This window comes from Poecilia reticulata, chromosome 23 (assembly GCF_904066995.2).
Source record: "Poecilia reticulata chromosome 23, P_reticulata-male-v2, whole genome shotgun sequence".
NCBI classification, from domain to species: Eukaryota; Metazoa; Chordata; class Actinopteri; order Cyprinodontiformes; family Poeciliidae; genus Poecilia; species Poecilia reticulata.
Window position 1 is genome coordinate 19,030,569 of NC_088852.1, and position 26,691 is coordinate 19,057,259.

General features: G+C 41.7%; 1 protein-coding gene and 2 non-coding genes across 4 annotated transcripts; all 3 read right to left on the minus strand.

Annotated features, from left to right (window-relative positions):
• Nucleotides 1–6,217: 6,217 nt before the first annotated feature.
• Nucleotides 6,218–14,611, minus strand: slc25a3a (solute carrier family 25 member 3a). Of its 2 annotated transcripts, none has more exons than XM_008401240.2 (8): nt 14,495–14,611; nt 13,937–14,093; nt 10,941–11,065; nt 10,378–10,557; nt 8,031–8,212; nt 7,416–7,588; nt 6,996–7,106; nt 6,218–6,655 (listed from the first exon to the last, which is right to left on the minus strand). In XM_008401240.2, exons 2-8 carry the CDS (start codon nt 14,076–14,078, stop codon nt 6,495–6,497), a joined length of 1,074 nt encoding a protein of 357 aa, XP_008399462.1. In that variant the 5' UTR covers nt 14,079–14,093; nt 14,495–14,611; the 3' UTR covers nt 6,218–6,494. The 2 variants fall into 2 exon arrangements, with proteins under 2 accessions (XP_008399462.1, XP_008399461.1); XM_008401239.2 differs by lacking the exon at nt 10,941–11,065 and adding an exon at nt 13,226–13,350.
• Nucleotides 6,762–6,960, minus strand: LOC145550255 (small nucleolar RNA SNORA53). Its single transcript, XR_014086174.1, has one exon. It is a non-coding gene; the product is annotated as a small nucleolar RNA SNORA53 (small nucleolar RNA).
• LOC145550254 (small nucleolar RNA SNORA53) lies at nt 7,769–7,967 on the minus strand. Its single transcript, XR_014086173.1, has one exon. It is a non-coding gene; the product is annotated as a small nucleolar RNA SNORA53 (small nucleolar RNA).
• Nucleotides 14,612–26,691: the final 12,080 nt, after the last annotated feature.

Here is a 26,691-nt window from a genome sequence, read left to right on the forward strand (position 1 = left end):
GTAACCAGAGACCAGAAACCAGTAACCAGTAACCAGAAACCAGTAACCAGAAACCAGTAACCAGAAACCAGTAACCAGTAACCAGAAACCAGTAACCAGAGACCAGAAACCAGTAACCAGTAACCAGAGACCAGAAACCAGAAACCAGAAACCAGTAACCAGAAACCAGTAACCAGAAACCAGTAACCAGAAACCAGTAACCAGTGACCAGAGACCAGTAACCAGAGACCAGAAACCAGTAACCAGTAACCAGAGACCAGAAACCAGAAACCAGAAACCAGTAACCAGTAACCAGAAACCAGTAACCAGTAACCAGTGACCAGAGACCAGTAACCAGAGACCAGAAACCAGTAACCAGTAACCAGTAACCAGAGACCAGAAACCAGAAACCAGTAACCAGTAACCAGAAACCAGAAACCAGTAACCAGAAACCAGTAACCAGAAACCAGAAACCAGTAACCAGAAACCAGTAACCAGAAACCAGTAACCAGTAACCAGAGACCAGTAACCAGAGACCAGAAACCAGTAACCAGAAACCAGAAACCAGAAACCAGTAACCAGAAACCAGAAACCAGAAACCAGTAACCAGAAACCAGTAACCAGTAACCAGTAACCAGAAACCAGAAACCAGTAACCAGAAACCAGAAACCAGTAACCAGAAACCAGTAACCAGAAACCAGTAACCAGAGACCAGTAACCAGTAACCAGAGACCAGAAACCAGTAACCAGTAACCAGAAACCAGTAACCAGAAACCAGTAACCAGAAACCAGTAACCAGTGACCAGAGACCAGTAACCAGAGACCAGAAACCAGTAACCAGTAACCAGAGACCAGAAACCAGAAACCAGAAACCAGTAACCAGAAACCAGTAACCAGAAACCAGTAACCAGAAACCAGTAACCAGTGACCAGAGACCAGTAACCAGAGACCAGAAACCAGTAACCAGTAACCAGAGACCAGAAACCAGAAACCAGAAACCAGTAACCAGTAACCAGAAACCAGTAACCAGTAACCAGTGACCAGAGACCAGTAACCAGAGACCAGAAACCAGTAACCAGTAACCAGTAACCAGAGACCAGAAACCAGAAACCAGTAACCAGTAACCAGAAACCAGAAACCAGTAACCAGAAACCAGTAACCAGAAACCAGAAACCAGTTGTAAATGCCCGTTCCATGTTTTATGTCCTGTTTGTAGGTTGTTACCCATGGTACCCAGTAGGGGCGCTGTAGTTTGGTTCATGTTGAGTTAGTGCCTTTATTTAAACAGTAAAATAAGATGAAGTGTTGCTAGCTTCCTGTCAGTCAGCACTTTGGGCTGAAATATCCCAGGGACAAGAGGAAGAAGAGGATATTCTTCATCTTAATGACTGGACTGTAGCACACTCTTCAGAACAGGCTAAAGACAGCACAGCACGGACTTTACCGCCATAAACTTTGCAGCCCTTGGACAGCGGAGCGAGGTACATGTTTAGAGCTCTATAAGTTTAAGTTAGCGTTATTATTATGTATTCATGTTTGTCAAACAAAAGCACTTAAGCAAAATGTATTTTCTTTTCTTTTAGTTTTCACGGTGTATTCAGTGCAACAACTTGGTTTGAAAGAAGTAAATATAATTCTATTGCACCCGTCGAAGCTCTCCGTGTTTTCTTGGGTCTGAGGGACTGCTACACCAGTAACCAGTAACCAGTAACCAGAAACCAGTAACCAGAAACCAGTAACCAGTAACCAGAAACCAGTAACCAGAAACCAGTAACCAGAGACCAGAAACCAGTGACCAGAGACCAGTAACCAGAGACCAGAAACCAGTAACCAGAAACCAGTAACCAGTAACCAGTGACCAGAAACCAGTAACCAGAAACCAGTAACCAGAAACCAGTAACCAGTAACCAGAAACCAGTAACCAGAAACCAGTAACCAGAGACCAGAAACCAGTAACCAGAAACCAGTAACCAGAGACCAGAAACCAGTAACCAGAAACCAGTAACCAATAACCAGTGACCAGAAACCAGTAACCAGAAACCAGTGACCAGAAACCAGTAACCAATAACCAGTGACCAGAAACCAGTAACCAGAAACCAGTAACCAGAGACCAGAAACCAGTAACCAGAAACCAGAAACCAGTAACCAATAACCAGTGACCAGAAACCAGTAACCAGAAACCAGTAACCAGTGACCAGAAACCAGTAACCAGAAACCAGTAACCAGAGACCAGTAACCAGAGACCAGAAACCAGTAACCAGAAACCAGTAACCAGAAACCAGTAACCAGAAACCAGTAACCAGTAACCAGAAACCAGTAACCAGAAACCAGAAACCAGTAACCAGAAACCAGTAACCAGTAACCAGAAACCAGTAAGCTGCTCCCAGTGTCAGAATCTCACTGAGGAAGAAACTGGATTCTGTTTTCTGTCACTTTATTATTTGTGCTATAACTGATGTGACCAGCAGGTGGTGATCTTTTTTAAAGTAACAAGATGCACCAGGACACAGATGTAGCAGTGCACAATATTTTATTAAACAATCCTTTAAAACATTTCTTCTTTAAAAACGAGGCTTCAGGCCTACTACTACTACTGGAACAAAAGGTACACAAGTTCGATTATTCCAAACAAACCATGCAATACAAATGAGTCAAACAAAAGAAAACATGCAAAAGAAATTAGTAAAACAAACAAAAGAAAACAAATTAATACTTCAACAAAACGGTAAAAGAAAATACTTCAAATGGAACAAGTCGTTGTCGTCACTCTACTATGGGGCCAGAGGAGCAACGCCCCGCCCACACAGCAACAGGTTCAGTGGAGAGCGGTCCAAAGAAACACCAGGAAGTCAAGACAAGACAGCGGAGCGTCCAAAGCGCCGCAGCTCCAAACACAATCAGCCGCCCAGGGATGGAGACACAGACTAAACCGTGAGGGAGCAGATCAGCAGGCGCGGACCAGATTGAAGCCGCAGACACAACAACCTCCCGCTGCAGCCGGCAACGCCAGCAGAACAACAGATCTCAGATGAGCCGATCAAACACCAGCCAGCATGCAGCCGCCAATTGTACAGACAGTGGAGGAAACAAAGACACACACTTTGCAGCCCAACTTTAAAGGCATCTGCCCCGCCCACCAATCAACGGTGCGCCTCTCGCTACACCCGGTGCACAGAGTGGGGGAGGGTGGAGCAGCATCCCACCACATTCATTCGCATATAAAATAAGTAGATAGAGTTTAATTTGCAATTTTTATGTCTTTGTGTCATGAGGTAGATCTCAGGCGGCTGGTGAGAGAAAAAGTAGATCTTGCTCTCCAAAAGTTTGGGCACCCCTGCACTAAGGTGCAGGGCGGGCGGGAAGCGTATCGATGGGGAAAAGGCAGACTGACATAAACCTTTTAAAACAACGGAAACAATTTCTGCATTCTGATTATTGAAATTTAAAAGTGCTGTGTTGTTCTATCACCCCGTTTCATACCGGACCACTTACAGCACCGTGTTAATGCTATAAAATGAACGCGCTCTGTTGCGTCTTTATTTAAATGGGTTCATTTTTCAGAGGGATACTCAGTGAGGGCATCGTGATTTTAGCTACCAGTAGCAGGAGAGCGGAGCTGCGCCAAGAAGCTAACAGACACTGAATAGAAGAAGAAGAAGAAGAAGAAGAAGAAGAAGAAGAAGAAGAAGAAGAAGAAGAAGGAGAGCTGCCATCATACAGTTGCAGCCAAGCATGATTTAATGCAGTGGTTCTTAACCTGGGTTCGATCGAACCCCAGGGGTTCGGCGGAGCCTCTGCCGCGGAGGTAAAGACACACTTGTGTAAAGTCGTGATGACGCCCCGCTTTGCCATCACTTGCTGCAGAGGATCACGTTACATTGCTTAGCCAATCAGAGGATCACGTTACATTGCTTAGCCAATCAGAGGATCACGTTACATTGCTTAGCCAATCAGAGGATCACGTTACATTGCTTAGCCAATCAGAGCTGCGGAGGAGCACCGATTGAAGGAGCTCCAATTCTAAAGTCTAAATCTGCTCCTTTGTCGCATCGTTTCGGGGCTGCTACTGCCTCTAGTGGTGTGGGGGTGGTAACACAACTAATATAATTACATTACTAAATCAGAATACCGCAAAGTCTTTATTATTTATTATTAATTTTTCATTCTCTTAAGAATGTAGAGCTAATTAAAAGACCTTAAAGTGGTTCCAGTTTCTCTCGATGGCCAACTTGTTGAAACTGTGGCAAATTTTAAATACCTTGGGTCGTTCCTGGACAGTCAGCTCAGCTGTGCTCAAAACACTGACTATATTTTGAAGAACTGTTCTCAGAGACTCTACCTTTTAAGAAGACTTTGTGATCTTGGGGTGACCCAACTAGACTCTAGTTAGGTCTTGAATTTGGGGGGAAAAAATCACATTTTATTTATCACTACAGAAGGGTTCAGTGAATCCGCATATGAAACTGGTGGGTTTGGTACCTCAAAAAAACTTAAGAACCACTGGTTTAAAGGTTCCAGAAGAGACCAAAGCAGATGGAAGAAGGGGAGCAGCAGAGCTATGCATTTTATATGTTTAATGTTTGATTTATATTTATATTGATAGAAATTGGTTTTTAGAGATGATTAAAATGAATAACATTTGGTAATATATATTATTCTAAAGATTTTGTTAGTTTGTCAAACTTTGTTGGCGTGTATGTATTTTGTTTTACCCTGCTTCTTGGTGAGTTTTTGAATTGGAACAGCCAGCGACTATAAAAGGCTGCATGTTGGCCACAGTGTGTGAGTGTTGCTGCTGAGACCCTAGGCTGCTGTAAACAGAGTTGTTTGTTAAATGCTGGTGAATAAACACCCAGTGGGATTGCACCGTTTCTCTGCCTCAAGTCTCCTACTTCCTCCAGCCGCTAAGGGCCATTCTGACATGCGTCTCTCAACTTTCTCTTCACAATATCCCACAGATTCTCTATGGGGTTCAGGTCAGGAGAGTTGGCAGGCCAACTGAGCACAGTAACACCATGGTCAGTAAACCATTTACCAGTGGTTTTGGCACTGTGAGCCGGTGCAGGTCATGCTGAAAAATGAAATCTTCATCTCCATAAAGCTTTTCAGCAGATGGAAGCATGAAGTGCTCCAAAACCTCCTGATAGCAGCTGCATTGACCTGCCCTTGATAAAACCCAGTGGACCAACACCAGCAGCTGACATGGCTCCCCAGACCATCACTGACTGTGGGTACCTGACACTGGACTTCTGGCCTTCTGGCATTTCCTTCTCTCCAGTCTTCCTCCAGATTCTGGCACCTTGATTTCCGAATGACATGCAAAATTTGCTTTCATCCCAAAAAAGTACTTTGGACCACTGAGCAACAGTCCAGTGCTGCTTCTCTGTAGCCCATTTCCTGCACATGCCTGTGCACGGTGGCTCTGGATGTCTCTACTCCAGACTCAGTCCACTGCTTCCCCTAAGGTCTGGAATCGGACCTTCTCCACAATCTTCCTCAGGGTCCGGTCACCTCTTCTCGTTGTGCAGCGTTTTCTGCCACACTTTTTCCTTCCCACTGAGGTGCCTTGATACATCACTCTGGGAACAGCCTATTCGTTCAGAAATGTCTTTCTGTGTCTTACCCTCTTGCTTGAGGGCGTCAATGATGGCCTTCTGGACAGCAGTCAGGTCAGCAGTCTGACCCATGATTGCGGTTTTGAGTAATGAACCAGGCTGGGAGTTTTTAAAAGCCTCAGGAATCTTTTGCAGGTGTTTAGAGTAACTTCATTGATTCAGATGATGAGGTTAACGGCTCGTTCAGAGAACCTTTTCATGATATGCTCATTTTTAGAGACAGGAATTTTGGGTTTTCATGAGCTGTATGCCAACATCATCAGTATTAAAACAATAAAAGACCTGAAATATTTCAGCTGGTGTGCAATGAATCTAAAATATATTAGTTTAATTTTTATCATTGCATTATGGAAAATAATTAACTTTATCACAATATGCTAATTTTTTGAGAAGGACCTGTATATAATTGAGACATTCTATTAGGTGTAGAACAATAAGTTCCTGCTTTGCATTGCATAGCAGGAACTTAACATTCATCATATTTACACACCACAGAATCTTTTCATAGAAACATTGAGATGCAAATACGATAGTTTTAAACTGTAAAGCTTGGCAAGGATGACTAATGGCAAATTGCATCCTCTTTCATTTCTTCCACTAAATGGAGTCAAGGAACATTGCGATCATTTTCCAGGGAAATTTTATTAGAACTCCCACATATTTATTCTAAGACAGGGATCAATAAAACCATACAGGTGGTTGTATTGAGGAATATTTACTGCCAAACATTCAGCAAGAAGCAACAGCCTTCACTTCTTCTCCAGGTTGCTCAGGGAGAGAAGGAGCGGCCCCCTGCTCAATGTGTAGCCAAATACAGGACAAACTGCAGTCTGTTGTGGAAATTTCAGATGAGGACTGCAGGGCTGTGAGGGGACGATGGAGGGAGATGTGAAGAGAGTATCACTCTGTGAGACCAAGCTTCTTCTTCAGGGACTCTGGCATCTCTGGAGGAGGCGGGCGGGGCAGACGAAAGTACACCTTCACAGAGTCATAAATGAACCACTGCAGGGCTGTCAGAGTACCAATCATGATGATACGGGCAACAAGACCTTTCCATACACCTGAGAGAGACACATCAGAAGATTGGAACATCTCAGAATCTGGTTAAATCCATTCTAAGGGCAGCTTATTCACCAGGGATTCAGTAAGACCCCATTGAACCAACTGGTTGTCTGACCCCCAGACTAGCTGCACTGCGAGTTCCTGTCTGATGACCAGGTTGCCAGTGCAGCAGGTGGGCTAGGGGACAGGTAGACTGCTCTCACACGCCAATGACTCAAGCACCTCCAACTGTACAGCCAGGAAGCTGCTGAGGAGCTCTGCTCACAGAGCAGCGCCCTCCAGAGGTGGATCTAAGGAGCGTGTTGAAAGGTTGGACTGCCAACTCATGTTGATACAAACCTTTAGGTCCCAGCCTCTTGAGGACCTGAACAGCTGTGCTGCCTTTCTCCTTGTTCAGCACAGACACCACAGAGTCTGCGGGATGTGACACAATGGCACAAAACACACCAGCTGCAACAAGAAAAGAGGAGAGAAGAGCATGAGTGGCAGCTAAGGAACATCTACATCACTGTGAAGTTCTTGTTGAGAAACAATGTGCTCTACAGATTTTGTAATGTTTGTAGAAATCCTTTCAATATGCAGCTCTACAGCAAGTGGTTTAAGCAATGCAGCTGTTGTTTTGTACCCTGATGACAGTTAACTGAAAGCAGCACAGACCAATAACTGCTTACAGAAGCTTTAGCTTTAAAAAGTATGATCAAACTATGAGAGCTGTAGAGCACCGACTTGTTCAAATGCTTTGTATGATGGGACACTCACCAATGTAGCCGGCCACGAAGGTGACGACGAGTTGCTCAGCTTTGCTGCACTCGCTGCGGGGCTTAGGAACAACATACTTGTAAAGCAGCTCTACAGTACGCTCGAAGCAGGCAAACTTCATCATGGTGTAGGGGATCTGCCTCATCCACAGGGGCACCACACCTTTATAAAACCTGGCCAGATATCAAGCATCAGGTTTACGGTGAGCACTAAGAAAACACTGAAATTACAGTCAATTTTTCCACAATCCTAAAGTCTGTTTTCGTATGAGTTCCAATCAAAGCACAAGTACGAGATCATTTAGTTTCATCACAATTTTCTGATTCAACTGCAAGTCTGTAAATAGATTGATAACTATCCGTCCCCCAGACTAGCTGCACTGCGAGTTCCTGTCTGATGACCAGGTTGCCAGTGCAGCAGGTGGGCTAGGGGACAGGTAGACTGCTCTCACACGCCAATGACTCAAGCACCTCCAACTGTACAGCCAGGAAGCTGCTGAGGAGCTCTGCTCACAGAGCAGCGCCCTCCAGAGGTGGATCTAAGGAGCGTGCTGTGACCATATATTCCAACTGAAGAAGAAGAAGTGTTCTCACCAAAGAAGAGGTGTGTACTTACGCCCAGAGTCCTTCCTCTGCAAACATCTTGGGAACGCCCTGTCTGAGGGTGTTGGCGTAGCCGGGCTGAGTCTGGATTCGAACCTTCACAGCCTCCATGGGAGCCAGAGCAATGTCAGCGAAGAACTCTGCGCTAGCTGAAGCAGCCAGGTACAGCGATGTCCTCCACAGGTAGGTATTTTCCTGGTTGGTGAGACCACAAGAGGACACTATAATCAACTTCAGCTGCCAGCTGCATGTTTAAAGCTAAGGACCAGTAAAATGTTTGCTGATCCCCATAATTAAGAATGGAGAGGTAATCCCAGATTCAGGGATAACCTGTGGAGAGTTAACCATCAACCATTTTTCACATTAAATGAAATCAAGGTGTGTATATCTGCACTATAGGCCAGATTTTTGGATAAATGCATCAACAAGTGATTGGCTGAGCTTGCTTTTTTAACAGTGGCCACCGTACTCATTTCAGTAATTGAGTAATCAATTATTCTGTTGATTAAGAGTGATCTAATAAAAAAACTTTATAAAATAAAATACTGGTAAATACTGCCATAACAGACGTATTAATACTGGCCCAAATTTTCATCTTTGCATTCCTTACAATTACTTTACTGTAGATTAGGAAATAATTAAACAGCATGCTGACAAAGACACTGACAAAAATAAAAACTCCAGTTTTTAGTTTCTGTGTTCATCTTCAGTCAATTAGACTCTCATGTTGTTTTGTTCACATGGATAGCTTTTGTATGCATGTGAACAAGAGATCTGTCACCTTCGTCAAACGCAGAAACACCTGCCAGCTACGTACGCACCACGACGCGCTTCGTCACCCAGATATTATGACCAGGGTGGTAGGAAAATTATTTTCTGGTTCATTTGTAAAGCTACACTGAAGCCAAGCATCAGCTACGATGCTGGAGCGCAGCCCCCTGCCTTCTGTCTGTCTGCATGGGCTTTAGCAGTTTATTACAACTAAAAAAAACCAGCGATCAGCCCGAACCCTGGGAGTAGTGATGGACTCTGACCTGAACCTTCAGAGCCACATTAAGACGGTAACAAGTCGGCCTTCTATCACCTGAAGAACATCTCCAGGATTACAGGACTTATGACTCAGCACGATGTAGAGAAACTCATCCATGCGTCTGACTAACAAATCAATCCTCCAGCTGCTGCTGCTGTTCTGACTAAAACCAGGAAGATAGAGACATAACACCAGTTTTAAAGTCCCTCCTCTGGCTCCCTGTAGCTCAGAGAATATGCTTTAAAATACTGATGTTAGTTTATAAATCACTGAACGGTTTAGCACCACAATACATTAAAGATCTGTTATTACTGTACCAACCGTCTAGACCCCTCAGATCTTCTGGTTCTGGTTCTGCTCTGCATCCCCAGAACCAAACGAGGAGAAGCTGCATTCAGTTTCTATGCACCACAAATTTGGAACAAACTTCCACAAAACTGTAAAACAGCTGAAACACTGAGTGCCTTTAAATCTCAACTTAAAACCCACCTGTTTAGAGTTGCTTATGGCTAAATTAGGGTTAGAGTGCCAGTTTTGATGTCTTCCATGTTTTTAATGTTATCTTTACTTTTCATCTAGTTATAAACTTCTTTTTATTTCTCTTTCACACCGTCTATGTAAAGCCCCCCCGGAAAACGTCCCAGTTAAACTAATCTATTTCTAGGGGTGTGAGAATCCTTGTTAAATGGCGTTTTAACTAAAACTCTGAGGTGTGAGACGTTTAACTGAAGTCCTGCAAGGGGTGCGGGTCTTAATGTTTTTATCTTTAACCTTTTTTTTCCCTCTCTTTTTAAAAATAAAAAATAACATTCTCTGTCTTTCCAACTGTTTAATGTCACATGCTGTTTTTATTTTAATTATGTAAAGCACTTTGAAAGGCCTTGCTGCTGAAATGTGCTATACAAATAAAATTTGATTGATTGATTTGCCTCCGCTCCACCTGTATTCATCTCTCCAAACCAGCTGTTCAGTAGACAGTGGCGCCAGTCCACTTAAGGATGGCCTGAAAAAGGTCAAAAACCCTGACACGTCCAGGGAAAAGATGAAGCTTGGTCACAATATGTTATGCTATTAGCACTTAGCATTCATCAAAAACTTATTGGCAGAAGTGAGTGTTGCAAAAAAAATGATTGTCTGGCCCAAACACATGGCGCTAAATAGTAAAACAAGCTAGTGAAGGTTTGAGGCAGATAATTTGCCTCAAGGATTTAATAGTGGTATTCGAATCATTCAATGAATCGTCACAGCCCTAGTATCTGGGAAGGAGATGAGAGGTTGTGTGAAGGGAGCAGATGTCAGAACTGTGAGCCCCCATCCGCGCTGAACTCACCTCCCCCAACAGGTCACTGTAGAAAATCTTGAAGACCTCATAGAAGCCAAACTTGCACAGTCCCTGCATGGAGTAGCCAATGAAAGTAGGGGCCCAGCCCTTCGCTAGACCTCTCACACCATCCTCCCTGATAGTCACTGCAAAACCATTGCCGATGCTCTTGTATTTATCTGGATTCACCTAAGGAGAAAAAGAGATACAGTGATCACCAAGGCAAAATAGGAAGAAAACGTTCGGAAATCATTATGAAGTACTTCTATTTTGGAACCTGCTGTCACAGGCAAGTGTTGCCGTGAAGTCCCACATGCCTTGAGCTGTCCCACCATGTCTTACTGAGACAAATTTGTTTGTCAAGGATGAAAACTGATAATTATGGTCACACATCGATAAAATCAGTGCAATTTAATCCTAAATTCACTGTCAGCTTTTATATAAATCTGACTCGCATTCTGAAGTGAGTGGGGTCTCTTGCATCTCAAAGTTTTGCAGAATCTGCTTACATTACTGAACACTTGGGGAAGTCGTTCATTTCCCAATGGTTTAGCTTTTGTTCCCATACACACCTGCATACGGCACTTGACAAGGTCGAGGGGCACCACTGCGGTGTGTGTGATGCCGCAGCTCAGGATGCCACCAAAGCCGCACAGGGCATAGTACTTGGAGGAGCCAAACTCGCAGCTGACACCCTCTGTGGTACAAGGGAGGGACACGACACACATGCAGCATGCCAGGTCACATGCAATACAGGAAAAATAATCTCAAAATATGCAGGGTTATGATGGAAGAGTCACAGCTGCTGTGATCCAGCAGGAAACCATTCCTAATCATTGCTTCCATCAGTGGTATGAGCTCAGTGCTAGGACTCTTCCAGCATAAACTCTGCCACCAACATGCAAATGTGTATTAGGATCACTCAAAAGAAGATAAACAAAAAACCTACATAACCATCACTTTACAGAATCAACTACCATGGAGATTCAACATTATTGTTCTTTAAATCAATTCAGTTTAAATAATGTTTGTCAACTTAAAATGTAGCTGTTGTTTTCTTCCCAGACAAACTGAACAGGTCCTTCAAAAGAGCAATGTGTACAGTTTTTAGTTCATTCTGAACTAAACTGCTGCTTCATTAAAATGTTTTACGTAGATTTAGCTGCATCACCATGTTAGAACATTAGCTAAACTGTCATTTCAGTTATTCATTTACATGAAGTCCACAAAGCAATAAAAATTAAAAATGCATTTCTGTTCATTTGGCCATCTCAAACTTAGGGAAGGTTATCCAGAAGACCAGCCATTTAGAATGAGACATTAAAGCTTCTTATTAGAAAATTAAGGTGAAGACAATGTGTGTGATTAAATCAAATTTTGCTCTGTATTCCGCAAGTCATAAAACACATTTGAACAGTCAAATATCTCCAGTAATGACTTTGGAAAGCAAAAATGCCTAGACTGTGTGCTTGAATAGATTTTTGGATGTCGAAGTTACGACAGAGGCGTACTGTCCCAATTGTCAAATTTTTGCACTTATAACCTGCACACTTGAACCCTTATGTGCATGTCGACTGAGTAGTCCACACTTCTTCACAGAGGGGCATATGGTGCAGTTCGAGTACTGGGACTGGACCAAAGAGCCACACCAGTCAATGTCACAGGCCTTTTTTGTCCAGAGAATTTCTTGCAAACACTGGGCAAATCACCCATCAGCAAATCACAGTAGTGCAATTCACAGCACTATAAACTGTAGGATTTAGGAAACCTTAACACAAACACTAATTATGTTCCCTATGAATCTTTACAGATACATTACCTGGTCATATTTTCTGTCAACATTTTTTTAACTCAAAAACACAGCAGACTGCTGTAGTTATGCTGGAGAAAAACTTTTTAGATACAGTTGTGGGGAGAATTAAATTAAATGCAAATTAGAAAGGTCTCCTTTGATGGTTTCACAGTTAGAAATGTTTAAAATGTCTAACTGTCCACCCCAAGTCTGGGGTGAACTGCCCTACTGCAGACTTGGGTTTTCTGTGGGAAACTTTGCAGCAAGAAGGTCTTGAATGTCAGCCTAGGCTCTTTTTGCATCACGTTTCAATGTTTTCCCTTTTATTCTTGGGTTCTTTCTCTCATCAATTTTAAGCAGTTCTCTCTAAATTGCATGCTTGGGCATGAACATGTGCATGCATTATTGTGTGTCCTGTGTCTCAGTGTTGGCCTGAGACAGACTGGAGATCTGTCCAGGATACACCCTGCATCTCACAAGGCACAAGCCTCTCGCCACAAGCATAAAAAACAAGACAGACAGTTTGGAGTTTCAACATCAAGTGAGAATCACAAAATAATAAGTAAATATTCCAGTGTGGGGAATATGTTTAAATAATTGAATTTAACCGTTTAATGACATTGTAGTTCACTGAGAAAAATCAACAACAAAAAAAACACCTACATGACACGCAGTTAAAAGTCTCAATCTGGCCTCTCTTTTTACCAGAAACAAATCCAGTGTGCTGTCCCATACCAACTTTTACCTATCCACGTGAAAATTGTATGTTTGTTTTTATTTCTTACATATGTAATTATCTCCACTTTCAAAACATACTTGCCAGTGGCAAACTGTGGAAATTCCTACACTTTCTACACGGGTCAGCTCCACTGACCCCTGCAGTGGAACAGGGGGGTTTATGGAATCATGCAGTGATATTGTCACGTCAACAAAATGTGATCAGAATTAAAACAAAAACAACCTCCACCATGCAGATTGATGCTTATTAACAGAAAGGAGGAGGACTGGCGGGGATGAAGTTGCATTCAAAAGAAAAAAAAAAAAGATTGAGCTACTGCAACAGACCTGCATTCTGCATTTGACCAGGTCGAGGGGAACAACAGCTGTGTGTGTGGTGCCACAGCTCAGAATCCCACCAAAACCACACAGGATAAAATACTTCTGAGAGCCGAACTCACAACTGTCTCCCTCTGAAGAAACAAAGGTGAGGTATTAAAAAATGAGCACTTCTGCTCAGAAAGGGGAAACAAAGTAGAATTCAATACACCTGATTAAGTGTTTGGGACTTGAGGTCAACATGCTGTATATTTACCCTCGTCATCTGCTACAGTACTTGAAACTTAAGATTGGAAATAAAACTTGTCACCAAAATATTACAACCTGTGACGCAATTAATAGGACTGTTTGTACTATGCTGAACACACCAAAGGTCAAATACATTTAAGATCCTGTTCTAAATAAATAATTACTATCCTAGTTCTTTACAAAAATGTTTTAAAGCTCATGTCCAATAAGATACGAGTCATTTGTAGCCCCTACAGTCATTTGTCCTTCGTTGTCCTCCACATTCACCCTGGCCACAGAAGAGGCCTGATAGCAAATTGTTCCAACAATTAAACATTTAATTATTTTAAAGCTAGTAAAGCAGATGTTGGGCATTAGATCAACAGTAAATAAAGTGACCATTATTAGACTACAGAATAAACTACGTCTTGTCAGGGCGAATCTATAGCTAGCGTGGCTACAGTTAGCTCTGCTGCTAACGAGCCGGTTTACCGTCTGCTGTTGCAGCTGCTGCCAGTCTGCGAGGCCGTTGTCCATTGAGGTTCTGTTGGGGTTCTTCCACTTTCTGGAGGCTGAACAGAGGGGCGCTGAACGGGTTGGCTCTTGCCAGCTGCGTCAGAGAAGTCGGGTACATGGTGGCGGAGCTGCGCTACAGAGATCAAAATGCAAACCATTAGCTTATGCTAACTAGTAATGAAATCCTTCACAGACAACCAAAAGTCATTGGGACATGAAATGTACATCGTACTTAACAATGCAGCGCATACGTACTTGGATGTTGTCTTAAATGGATATAACGTCAGTTTGTCTGCAAATTTATACCGGCCTGTCTTTTCCTCATTCAGGCCAAGACTAAAATACTGTAAAGGATACGCTAAGCTAACTCAATGGGGCTGACCAAGGTTATAGTCCCCTTTTAAGCCCCCCTCTTCTCACACATACACACACATAATTCGAATACACTAAGCAGGAAACAGTTATTATTCTTCCCGTAATAAGTACTGATGTTCTATTCAATATAAAGGATTTATAACGAGTAGATAAACTTACTTTCAGTGTCTCAAGATGGCGCCTCCGCTTTTCCGCAGCCGGCTGCTCCGAGAGACTTGATGACCTCGCGGTAAATCAATTTGTCCGTTCATGACGTCATCAACCCCCCTCCCACCCCACGGACGTGATCGCTCTCTTCTTTGTCCAATAGGACAACGGTACATATATGTCGCTCATAATATTTGGACAAATCACAGAACAGCGCTGACAGAATTAGGGCGGTTTTTCTGGCGACCTCAGAATGACTTTCAAACGGATTGACTTTGCACTTGGGCTTATGTCCCCACAAAGTTAGTCTCTTATCATCCAGGAACAAAATTAAAAATGTAAAAAGGTTACACACACACAAAAGCACAGTCATACATATGCAGTGGCGGAGCTAGACTTTTAAAGTGGGGGGGAATAAGGGGGGGCCAGGGCTACCTCTGGGGGGGCAAAATTTAAAATGTGCGTGCACATCTATATATATATATATATATATATATATATATATATATAATTTTTAAAAATAACCAGACTGAATATTTGGTTATTTTTTTAAGCCCCTCTGTCATTTGACATGTTATAATTAACACCTTTGACTGGCGCACATGGAGACATGATAGACTTTACGCCAAGAGTTCATCGCAGAGGAAACTAAAATCAATCAAATAAAAGATCCTTTCTGAATATCATCTCATGGACACTGAACTAAATGCTCTTTCTGACCGGGAGCTGACAGCGTGTTGAAGAGTTATGGACACCTTGGTTAGGAAGCTCTGGTTGGACAGGTCATTTGACAGGTAACAATATTTCAGGTCGGACCAGAACTATTTGCCTGATGGTGGTTCAGGGTTCTAATGAGTTTATATTTAATGAGTCTGGAGCACACAGAGAAAAGCTAAAGAGAATGTTATAATCTACTTAGTTTAAGTAGAGGAATAACAGCTGACTGTTGAGAGAGGAAAGAAATTAAAGTGCAGATCCGTTAGGCAGAAACAAGCGCAGAGCGCTGGACAATAAATGCTCCAATTAATCACACATGAGATGACAAACACTAAATATACAATATATAGTTACACTGCTTACGTTAATGGTGTTTTAAAAACAAAACCAGTAAAAACTTAACCTAGTTAATATGTCAGATTCCCTCCTCACCTCGTCTTGATAAGAACAGAGAGCAGTTCACTGGTTTCTGTCCAGAATGTGATCAGCTGACCACTTGGTGCTCAGACAGTTTAACTTTACGCACAGAGAACATCGTGGAGCTCATTATTAATCAGACTAAGAACAATATCAGTCAGAGGATCATCTCTGATCTGGTCGCTTTAACGGACCAGAGACTTTGGAGCGTCCAGCAGCTGATCCGCTTCTGCTGGTTTTCCTCCCGCTGAGGGGTCAGGAAACGATCAGAGTTCTGTCGTCTTCTAATCATGTCATTTCGTGAAATGTTACCTGATTTCAAAAACGTGCTAGCAGAGAAATAATAAATGTTTCGTTTGATGACTACAAATTGGAAATAAAATGATTTTTTTTCTTTGACGGACAACGAAAAACCTCTAGCGCCACCTCTGATCCAAACTACGAACATTGTCGGCCCTCTTGGGTTTTTTTCTCTTTTTGCGGAGGATCAATAAATAACTTATTGGTGTTTTACCATCACCACCAGGTATGAAGCGCTTTAGCCTTTGAGTTGCACCACAACGCAGCACAACTGAAACATCCAGGAGGTTTTATGAGTACAAGTATAAAGGAGGCTGGTATCGCGTCTGATATAAATCTATTTATTTATGTCATTATTATTTATGTTTATTTATGGTCGGTAGCAGGAAATTTTCCATAAAAAAACAAATCTAAAAAACAATCTATTTTCTGCCAACAATATAGAAAAAACTACGAAATAGCCATAAATAAATGTTTTTATATGATGCTGCAGCCTAATTGACATCTAGGAAGGAAGTTTCAATGAAATGCATAAAAAAATAAACATTTTGGTGCAAGTAAAAAATTCTCTAAAATTAGATTTTTTTAAAAACACAAAAAATCCCTATTTCCTACCAGCAATATCAAGGAAACTATTAAAGGTGGCCAAAAATGGATGCCTTTATGTTATTCAGCAGCCTAATTTATCTGTAGTAGAGAAGTTTTATTGAAATCTGAGTGGTCAAAAAATACTTAACTTTGTCACTTTTTGAATTTTTTTTCGTCGGTCAAATTAGCTTTGGAAGCAGTTTTGCTGTCTAATAAATCTTTATTGATCAGTTCCAGACCCACAACAAATTGAGCATGTTAAGACCACATAGCAGGATGGGCAAAATAGCTTTTGGGGCTTGGTTTCAGCATATACAATATTTTTTAATATTGTATCCCAAACGTGCCATTTCTGCTGTCAGGGTAAATATTGAAATTTGTTTTATTTTTAAAAATTACATTTTTTTTTAAAGAACCTTCATTTTAAAAGTAAACTATTTGTACAGTACATATTCATGTTTTTCAATATGATTTATTTATTTTTAAACAATGTCATTACAAATAAGTGTCAAATATTATTTATTTTTTAAGTAATCGGCTTTCAAAAATCCCATCTCTTTCTACTCAGAGGTGGGTTTGTGGCAAAGTACACCTACCACCCAAAATCTCGGAAACCGTTAGAGATAATGGGCTGACATTTTTTCTGCTCTTTTCTGGTAATACACTTAATACAAAAATGCATTCAGAGTACGAAAAATATAAAGAAAAAAAATTGGTTGCCGGTACATAATATTAGGTTGACTTATGGGGCGTTTACACGACAACGATCCAACAAAAACGGCACTTTTGTTCCGTTTTTGTTGGATCGTTTACACGATAACGTTCTGATTACGATCTGTGTTTACACAGTAACGGTACACATCGAAAACGTGTAATGCTCTCGCTGCGCCTAGTTGGTGCTAGGTTCTTTGAAACTTTGAAAGTGGCATGTGTTTAAAAAAAAGTTGTACTTGAAGGCATGTGGATTTCCGTGAGAGAACACGCATTGTGAGCGTCTGATTAGGGCGCATGCAGTTGGAAAAAGTGGGATAACTTTGCTGAAACACCTTGTTTGAGCTTTCACGGTGTCTGTAGCGAGCCTCGGACTGGAAGCCGTTTATTGTTTTTACCTTGGAATGGCCAACAGTCTGTTATTCCTATATCAATTTGAAACAATAGGAGTTCCCGAACGTCCCATATCCGTGTCCTCTGTTACCTTTTTCAGCAGTTAAAACAGTTTTATCCGTCGCTAACAAGTCGTAACCTGTTTTTCCGAGCCGCCTTCAAACGCAACATGAACGCTGAGACGCTCGCGCTGGGTTTACACCTGTGAGGCAGCGGGAGACCTGCTGCTGCTGCTGCGCAGGTGTGTGTTAGAATCATGGCAGCAACCCAGCAAAACGTAAATAACTTGGCACAGTTTTTCCCCAAACTAACCGACTGAGTTGATAAAGCTGTTGGATGCAGGTGATGATAGCTAAAAGAATATCAATACAGCATGTTAAGCTTGTTAAAAAGAGAGGAGATAATATTTGGGACAACCCACAGAGACAAAAGAACCGACCTCTTACTTAACAACCTGCTGATTCTTGCAAAATTCTTCATCCACTGATGTAAATGGGGAGACAGAAAACCTGACTTTACAAGCTTTAAAAATCTTCTAATGGACAAACACTTCAGAACTTTAAAACGGATGAAAAACAAGCATGGACTGCAGCTCTTGGATGCCTATAATGATGTGAATTTATTTGAAAACTAGTGCTTCCCTTTTTTTTTGTATTTTGTCATCTTATAATTTTATGTGCCTTAAGTAATTGAGACTTATCGTCTTTATGTATGTACATGCCATGTGACTCTGTACAGCTCGAATTGTTTAATTAAAAAAAAAAAAAGAATGTGATAAAAACTGTGAGCTTTGCTGAAGTAATTAAAGACACAAGTTCAAATCCATGCTGAGAGTGGAGCTCCTTCAATCGGTGCTCCTCCGCAGCTCTGATTGGCTAAGCAATGTAACTTGATCCTCTGATTGGCTAAGCAATGTAACGTGATCCTCTGATTGGCTAAGCAATGTAACGTGATCCTCTGCAGCAAGTGATTGCAAAGCGGGGCGTCATCACGACTTTACACAAGTGTGTCTTTATCTCCGCGGCAGAGGCTCCGCCGAACCCCTGGGGTTCGATCGAACCCAGTTTAAGAACCACTGCATTAAAAAGTGCTCAGGCCCTCGGGGAATCTTTTAGCCTGAACACCCTGCAGAGGAAGAGACAGAGGTAAGCCACACCCACACAAAGCCTTCAAACATTTCAATGCATTTCAAACAATCACAATACTTATATTATCCCTTTGTTTGTTGTATTTTAACAGGTCACCATCAATTCCAGCTTTTAAAGCTCATCTTAAAACCCATCTATTTTACTTGGCTTTCAACACCAGTGAAATATAGTTTTAAATTGTTTGTTTTTGTTTTTAAACTGTAAGTTTTTATGTTTTTTATTATGTTGTGTTTTAATATACAGCACTTTGTATCAGCTGTGGTTGTTTTAAAGTGCTTTATAAATAAAGTTGGTTTGGTTTGGTTTGGTTTGAGATGCCACTGCATAAAAACACACAATCAATAAAATACTTCAATCTGTTTCATATATCATTCAACATGTCTTTCTTTTATCATTTAACACACATTTTCAGTGTTGTACAGCCAAAGTAATGAAGACCTTCATTACAACGCAAGACCCAAAACTCTGGATGAGCTTTAGGCTATCAAAGCATCCTGGGCTCCATAACACCTCAGCAGAGCCACAGGCTGATTGCCTCCATGCCGCATTGAAGGATGCAAAAGGATTCCTGACCAAGTATTGAGTGCATAACTGAACATAATTATTTGAAGGTTGACTTTTTTGGTATTAAAACACATTTCTTTTATTGGTCGGCTGAAATGTTCTAAGTTTTTGAGACAGGGATTTTGGGTTTTCATGAGCTGTATGACAAAATCATCAGTATTAAACAATAAAAGACCTGAAATCTTTCAGTTGGTGTGCAATGAATCTAAAATATATTTTTATATCATTATGGAAAATAATGAACTTTATCACAATATACAAATTTTTTGAGAAGGACCTGTATTATTCTTCCGTTACTGTTAATACCGCTGCGTGCCCACCCACAAAAGTGGTATCAAATCGTGCGGCTCGATACCAAGAAGAGAGCTATTATTTTTATTGGGAATGGGAGTTATGACGGCAACGTAAAAAGCGAAAAACAAGCAAAATTTCCAACTGCTGAAACGCAGAGTGTAACTGATACCAACTGCCGCTTTTTTAGAGGGAGAAATGGAGTGGAATTTTGACCCAAAAATAATTTTGAAATCGCTCTCATGGCCGCAAAACTTGTACTATTGGTATGAAAGTTGGTCATGAAATCGCACCGAATGCCTGCTCTGGTAAAATGTTTTTGAAATTTCTCTAAGGGTTACGGCTTTCTGTCCAGGTGCTTCAGAGCAAAGTGATGGGACAGCACTAACTGATGCTCCACCCCAGTGTTTTACATACATTTCTGAAAATTTTTGAGCTCAACGCACACCATTTTTCTCTCATCACTGCAATTACTGTGAATGACCTACAGATATAAATCACGGGACTATCAAAGACGACAAATAGCCCTCTCATACGCTTCAAATGGTTTTTGGATCGGCCTTACGGATCCTGAACGGGAAGGAGTTGTTTGGACTGCTTTTTTCATTCAAACTGACTGTGTGTCCCATAAAGATAGTTAAAGTCTCACACACAAGACAGTTGGCAGAGGCTTAATCACTATAGCAACAGAATACAGAGAAAAGCAGAGCTGCTGGTTTGGACTACAAAGACTCTGTAGTTCTAAACATGGCGGAACACTTTAATACGGAGGCCAGAGCAGAAGGTCAGAACTACAACATGGTGGAACACTCAATTATTACAGAGGAGGGTTGAGTTGGCAGTTCAGAACTACATAATGGACCTTACCACAGGGGCCGCGTTTCATTGGTTAATGCCCATTTTACGTCACAGCACAGCTACCACGTGTGTGACCGTCTCACAAATGCAAATTACAGTAGTAAACACATGCTAATGTACATTGTGGACTAGCAGACCGGCAGAAAGTTTTTGCGTCAGGACTCAAAAAAGAATGGTTCTCCACCGTCAGTGGGGTATCTGTACAGGCGATGTCAGGTGATTGTATTTGTGGAACTAACATTCACAGATTTCCAAAATCTGAAACGGAAAGCCTCGCTTGGATCAAAGCTTGTGCACGACCGCATTTGCAGCTCAACCGTCGTAGGACCTATAAGAACAAAGTGTCTGCTGGTGTAAGTATTATTGCTTTGCTTTCTTTGTGTTTAATGAATGAAAAAAATAAAGTCAATAATAAACACATCCATTATGAAAACCTTTTAGCCAAGTACAGCATAATGGCAGTACAGATACAACTTCTCCACCTTGAAGCCTGTCTGTTACAGTCTTATGTTAGCTGAACAGATCAATATGCAATGTGTACCGTATCTGACATACATTAAAGATTTTATTTTACCTGAAAAAACTTTTTACTAAACTGTAATAGTGTTAGCCACGCTAATCGTGTTAGCCTCCGAGTACCGTGTATCAGGCCTATGCACATACGAACATTTGCCAACAGAAATCCTCCTCAAAACCATGAATGCCCGACTTACCCAGCCTTGCAAGAACAATAGGCATCAGTGATCTTGTCCACAGCTATATTTATGCTGAGGGTGTGAGGATCTACTGTGTTCCTCATCGACCGGTAGCATTTAGCTGTGACGCGCACAATGTTGGAGGCATCGCGTAGCTCAAACACCTTGATGTCATCCAAAAAAGATGACATGAACTTGTTGGTTCCCCTGTCCATTGTCGTGGCTGATATTTTGTGAAAATCCAGCAGAAATGCTAAACTAATCGACTCAGAAATACTCTGCAGAGTCAGTTGAAATGAAATTACACATGGAAACTACGTGAGACTTTTGAGGGGCATTTCTGGGAAAGTTTGGGGGGGGGGCAGCAGTGTAGGTAGTGATACCCAGACTTCCCTCTTCCCAGCCACTTGGGCCAGCTCCTCCAGGGGAATCCCAAGGCATTCCCAGGCCAGCTGACAAACAGTCCCTCCAGCTTGTCCTGGGTCTTCCTCTGGACCTTGTCCCACTGGGACAGCCTCGAACACTGCATTCACCAGGCATCAGCTGGCACCTCTTGATGTGGAGAAGTGGCAACTCTACTCTGACTCCCTCGTGGATGACCAAGTTTCTCGACCTATCTCTAAGGAAGAGATCAGACATCATGCAGAGAAAATTCATTTTGACTTTGTGATCTTATGACCATAGATGAGTTTAGGTATGTAGAGTCACCGGTACCTTTTGACTCAGCTTTCTCTTCACCACTATAGATTGTTACTGCACCAGCTTCACTGTAGATACTGCACCAGTTTGTCTTGTCAATCTCCCGCTCCATTTTTCCCTCATTTGTAAACAAAACTGAAGACCCCAAGATACTTACAACTCCTCCACCTTAGGAGGATAGTATTCCCCAATATGTCAAACCCTCACTCTCAAAGTCCACATGAGAGTTGAAGCTCTTCAGCAGAACAAGGAAGTTCACAAGAGGTCACTCTTTAGCTCTCCCTCCAAGACGCCAATAGGTGTAGGTAGTTTGAACTGCTGTTTTCCCCCCACATGTAGGAAGAGGGATACTACCCTCTAATTCACTGGGGTGAACGCAAGATTCATGCAGCAAGATGGGGGCACAAGGTATCCCTAGGCTTGCTCTGCGTCTCTCAATAGGGACAACTCCAGAGTCCCTGGTAAGAGACGCAGAGTCTAGAGGGAAAGTGTACAACCCCTTTCAAGGAGACATTGTGCCAGAGGTGTGCATCGAGATGAATCTATTTCTAGCCTGAACTTCACACACCAATTCAAGCTCCTTCCCACCAAAGAGGTGACATTCCATGACCCAAGGAATAGCTTCTGTAGCCAAGTATCAGAACACCAAGGTTCCACCCATCAGCCACCATCCATCCCACATTTCACCTGAACTCCTTAGCTGGGTACTTGAGTGCAGTTTATTGAGTATCTGTAAAAAAAGACCTTAAATTAAAAATAATAAATTGTGTAGTTATTTAAAAAAAACAAAAATAAATACAAATCTTTTGTTTGTGCATCCATAGGTTATTTTACATGGATGCACAAAGATAACATTTTCAGACACTTTGTTTTGCAAGGTTAGAATTCATCACAATGATGCAGTCTCATTTGCAAAAATTACAAAATACAAAATATTTATGAATGGAGCTTGTGCTCATATTACACCAGATTTACATGCTTTCAGAAATGTATCTTTAAAATTAAAGATGTGAGAAGCGTTGATAATCACTCAGCATGTTACCAAACCTTCCAACCAAATGAAACTGGTTACATTTAGATTCTTTGGAGAGAAAGCTAAGTAATTCAGAACTGGCATCATGTTTCAGACTAAGCTTCAGTTAGCTTATTTCTGTTTCATGCATAATGTAGCAGAGGATGATTCAGATGTTCCAGCTCCAGTTTCCTCCAGTGAACACATTCAGCAGATGGACTACTTCTGCCATTTGAGTCCATTTGTTCTAATAAAGCATGGAATTTGATCATTAACAGCTATTCAATGTCATATTCTTCTTTCCAGAAGGCTACTGCTTGGTGTGTGCCAATTGGTCTGCTGATGGGATGGGAGTGAAGGGTCATGGGAAATGGAGTCCATTTCCATGTTCCACTGTTTGGGAGTTCACAGTGTCATTGCTGGCTGATTGAATAAAACATCAGCAATGAGAGATATAAAAAGGTTTCCAGGAGCTGCTATCTGCACATGCTGTCATTTATGGCCCTGTTCTCTGTTATTTTGCTATTTTGTATGATAATGTGTGAAGCTAAGGTTTCATCAGAGGTCTGACGATCCTTTGGGTGAACTTGTTAGGACCGAGCTTCCTTTTGATTACTAACCAGTTGTTTTTTCTTATTGAGAACGTCTGTCTGTTGTTGGACACAGATGGAGGTCAGAATTCTGCTGGGTGTTTCTGGATGTTTTTTCATGAACATCAGGGAGCCATTCAATTTAAATCTCGTTGTTCAACCATATAACTTCTTTTTTAGATTCAGTCTTTTTCTTTCCTTTCAGTGAAATAAGTAGTGATTTGAGAGAGCTAGCAACCCCTGATTCCAAGCACACCAACTAAAATGTCAACTAGTTCGTTAACTCGAGTAGGGCAGGAGAGATTGGCAAGTTGTTCGCCCAGGGCACCAAACAGGCGAGGACTCCCTCTGTGGTCAAATAATAGTTCAGGATGACTCAGTCGCTTAGCTTTACATTCCATCCAAGAGGGAGATGGGTGAATAGAACAACTTCGTCCCTTCCTTAAACTTCATTCAACCAGGATAAAATTTATACATGCCTGGTGGTGAAAGTAGGGGGGTACGGTAGGGTACTGCGTACCCCCACTAAATCTTTTAGGGGTACGCAGTACCTGCAAGAGAGGAGCGGCTGTCAGCTGGAAAGAATCAACGGGTTCACTGCAGCCGTGACTGATTAGTTTTTCAAGAACAATCTAAAACACAACTTAAGCGGTTAATAAATAACTTTTTTCCCATTTCATATTGTTTCTGAACTCTTTGTGCTTTACTAGGCTGTGCTTAAATGACAGACAGAGTAAAAAGGTAGGAGTGGCTCAGAGTTGATCACCTGTTCAGGTTGTTTTCCTTTGCTGTGGCTCATCACAGCCGCTGTAGTTTCTGAACTTTCAATAAGCGACAAACTTGGACTAATTACCTCGTTCTTTGTGACTCTAACAAACAAATGGCTTCTATTGCCACAAAATTATTAAAATTATTAAATTATCTAATAAAACAAAAATAGTTTGGTGCTGTCGGACTCAGAGTCTGAGAGGCTTTTCCTTTATCAAACAATAAACAATAAAAGAACTGAAATATTTCAGTGGATGTGCAATGAATCTAAAATATATGACAGTTAAATTTTTATCATTACATTATGGAAAATAATTAACTTTATCACAATATGCTAATTTCTTGAGAAGGACCTGTATATATTGTTGTTTTCACATTGATGCAGAGGTTATTGTCTTTATACCACTGCACCAGGTGTTACACCTCCTCTCTGTATTTGGACCTGTCATTGTTTGCGATGCCTGGGTGAGGGCTGTGTGGACCACCGAAGAGATGTCATCAGAAGTGGAGCAGTTCCTCCTGTAGGCCTCACTACCGTTGAGCAGAGCTCTCACCTCAGCATTTTTCTGGTTCAGGTAACAGGTTACTGTCTTGGTAGTCATCTGCACACTTAGAGATGAAGCCCAGAATAGAGGACATGTATTCCTTCAGGTCCATCTCTCCCTCATATATAGGTCCTTCTCAAAAAATTAGCATATTGTGATAAAGTTAATTATTTTCCATAATGCAATGATAAAAATTTAACTAATATATTTTAGATTCATTGCACACCAGCTGAAATATTTCAGGTCTTTTATTGTTTTAATACTGATGATGTTGGCATACAGCTCATGAAAACCCAAAATTCCTGTCTCTAAAAATGAGCATATCATGAAAAGGTTCTCTGAACGAGCCGTTAACCTCATCATCTGAATCAACAAAGTAACTCTAAACACCTGCAAAAGATTCCTGAGGCTTTTAAAAACTCCCAGCCTGGTTCATTACTCAAAACCGCAATCATGGGTCAGACTGCTGACCTGACTGCTGTCCAGAAGGCCATCATTGACGCCCTCAAGCAAGAGGGTAAGACACAGAAAGACATTTCTGAACGAATAGGCTGTTCCCAGAGTGATGTATCAAGGCACCTCAGTGGGAAGGAAAAAGTGTGGCAGAAAACGCTGCACAACGAGAAGAGGTGACCGGACCCTGAGGAAGATTGTGGAGAAGGTCCGATTCCAGACCTTAGGGGAAGCAGTGGACTGAGTCTGGAGTAGAGACATCCAGAGCCACCGTGCACAGGCATGTGCAGGAAATGGGCTACAGGTGCCGCATTCCTCAGGTCAAAGGTCAAGCCACTTTTGAACCAGAAACAGCGGCAGAAGCGCCTGACCTGGGCTACAGAGAAGCAGCACTGGACTGTTGCTCAGTGGTCCAAAGTACTTTTTTCGGATGAAAGCAAATTTTGCATGTCATTCGGAAATCAAGGTGCCAGAATCTGGAGGAAGACTGGAGAGAAGGAAATGCCAGAAGGCCAGAAGTCCAGTGTCAAGTACCCACAGTCAGTGATGGTCTGGGAGCCATGTCAGCTGCTGGTGTTGGTCCACTGTGTTTTATCAAGGGCAGGTCAATGCAGCTGCTATCAGGAGGTTTTGGAGCACTTCATGCTTCCATCTGCTGAAAAGCTTTATGGAGATGAAGATTTCATTTTTCAGCATGACCTGCACCGGCTCACAGTGCCAAAACCACTGGTAAATGGTTTACTGACCATGGTGTTACTGTGCTCAGTTGGCCTGCCAACTCTCCTGACCTGAACCCCATAGAGAATCTGTGGGATATTGTGAAGAGAAAGTTGAGAGACGCAAGACCCAAAACTCTGGATGAGCTTTAGGCTATCAAAGCATCCTGGGCTCCATAACACCTCAGCAGAGCCACAGGCTGATTGCCTCCATGCCGCTTTGAAGGCTGCAAAAGGATTCCTGACCAAGTATTGAGTGCATAACTGAACATAATTATTTGAAGGTTGACTTTTTTGGTATTAAAACACATTTCTTTTATTGGTTGGATGAAATATGCTGATTTTTTGAGACAGGGATTTTGGGTTTTCATGAGCTGTATGACAAAATCATCAGTATTAAAATGATTAAAGACTTGTAATATTTCAGTTGGTGCGCAATGAATCTAAAATATATGACAGTTTAATTTTTATCATTACATTATGGAAAATAATGAACTTTATCACAATATGCTACTTTTTTGAGAAGGACCTGTATAGTCACCTCTCTGGAGACCTGCCAATCTGTGTACTGATTGCTAGTCTGTTGTCCTCAAACAGAAACTGCTGTCTACTAAGTGCCAATTTTAGCTTTTGTGATATAATAATAACCAAACTGTTTTTTGATGGTCACCAGTTCAGTTGAGCTGTGCCTTAGCTGTGAATTTAGCACTGAACTATCGCCTAAATTAGCCTTATAAGGTTTTA

Coding starts and splice junctions, on each gene's coding strand:
- slc25a3a (XM_008401240.2), bottom strand. CDS start 14,078: ATGTACCCGACTTCTCTGACGCAGCTGGCAAGAGCCAACCCGTTCAGC. Junction 11,066..13,936: donor AGCAGCTGCAACAGCAGACG/GTAAACCGGCTC, acceptor CTTGTACCACAG/AGGGTGTCAGCTGCGAGTTT. Junction 7,107..7,415: donor CTTCGTGGCCGGCTACATTG/GTGAGTGTCCCA, acceptor TTCTTGTTGCAG/CTGGTGTGTTTTGTGCCATT.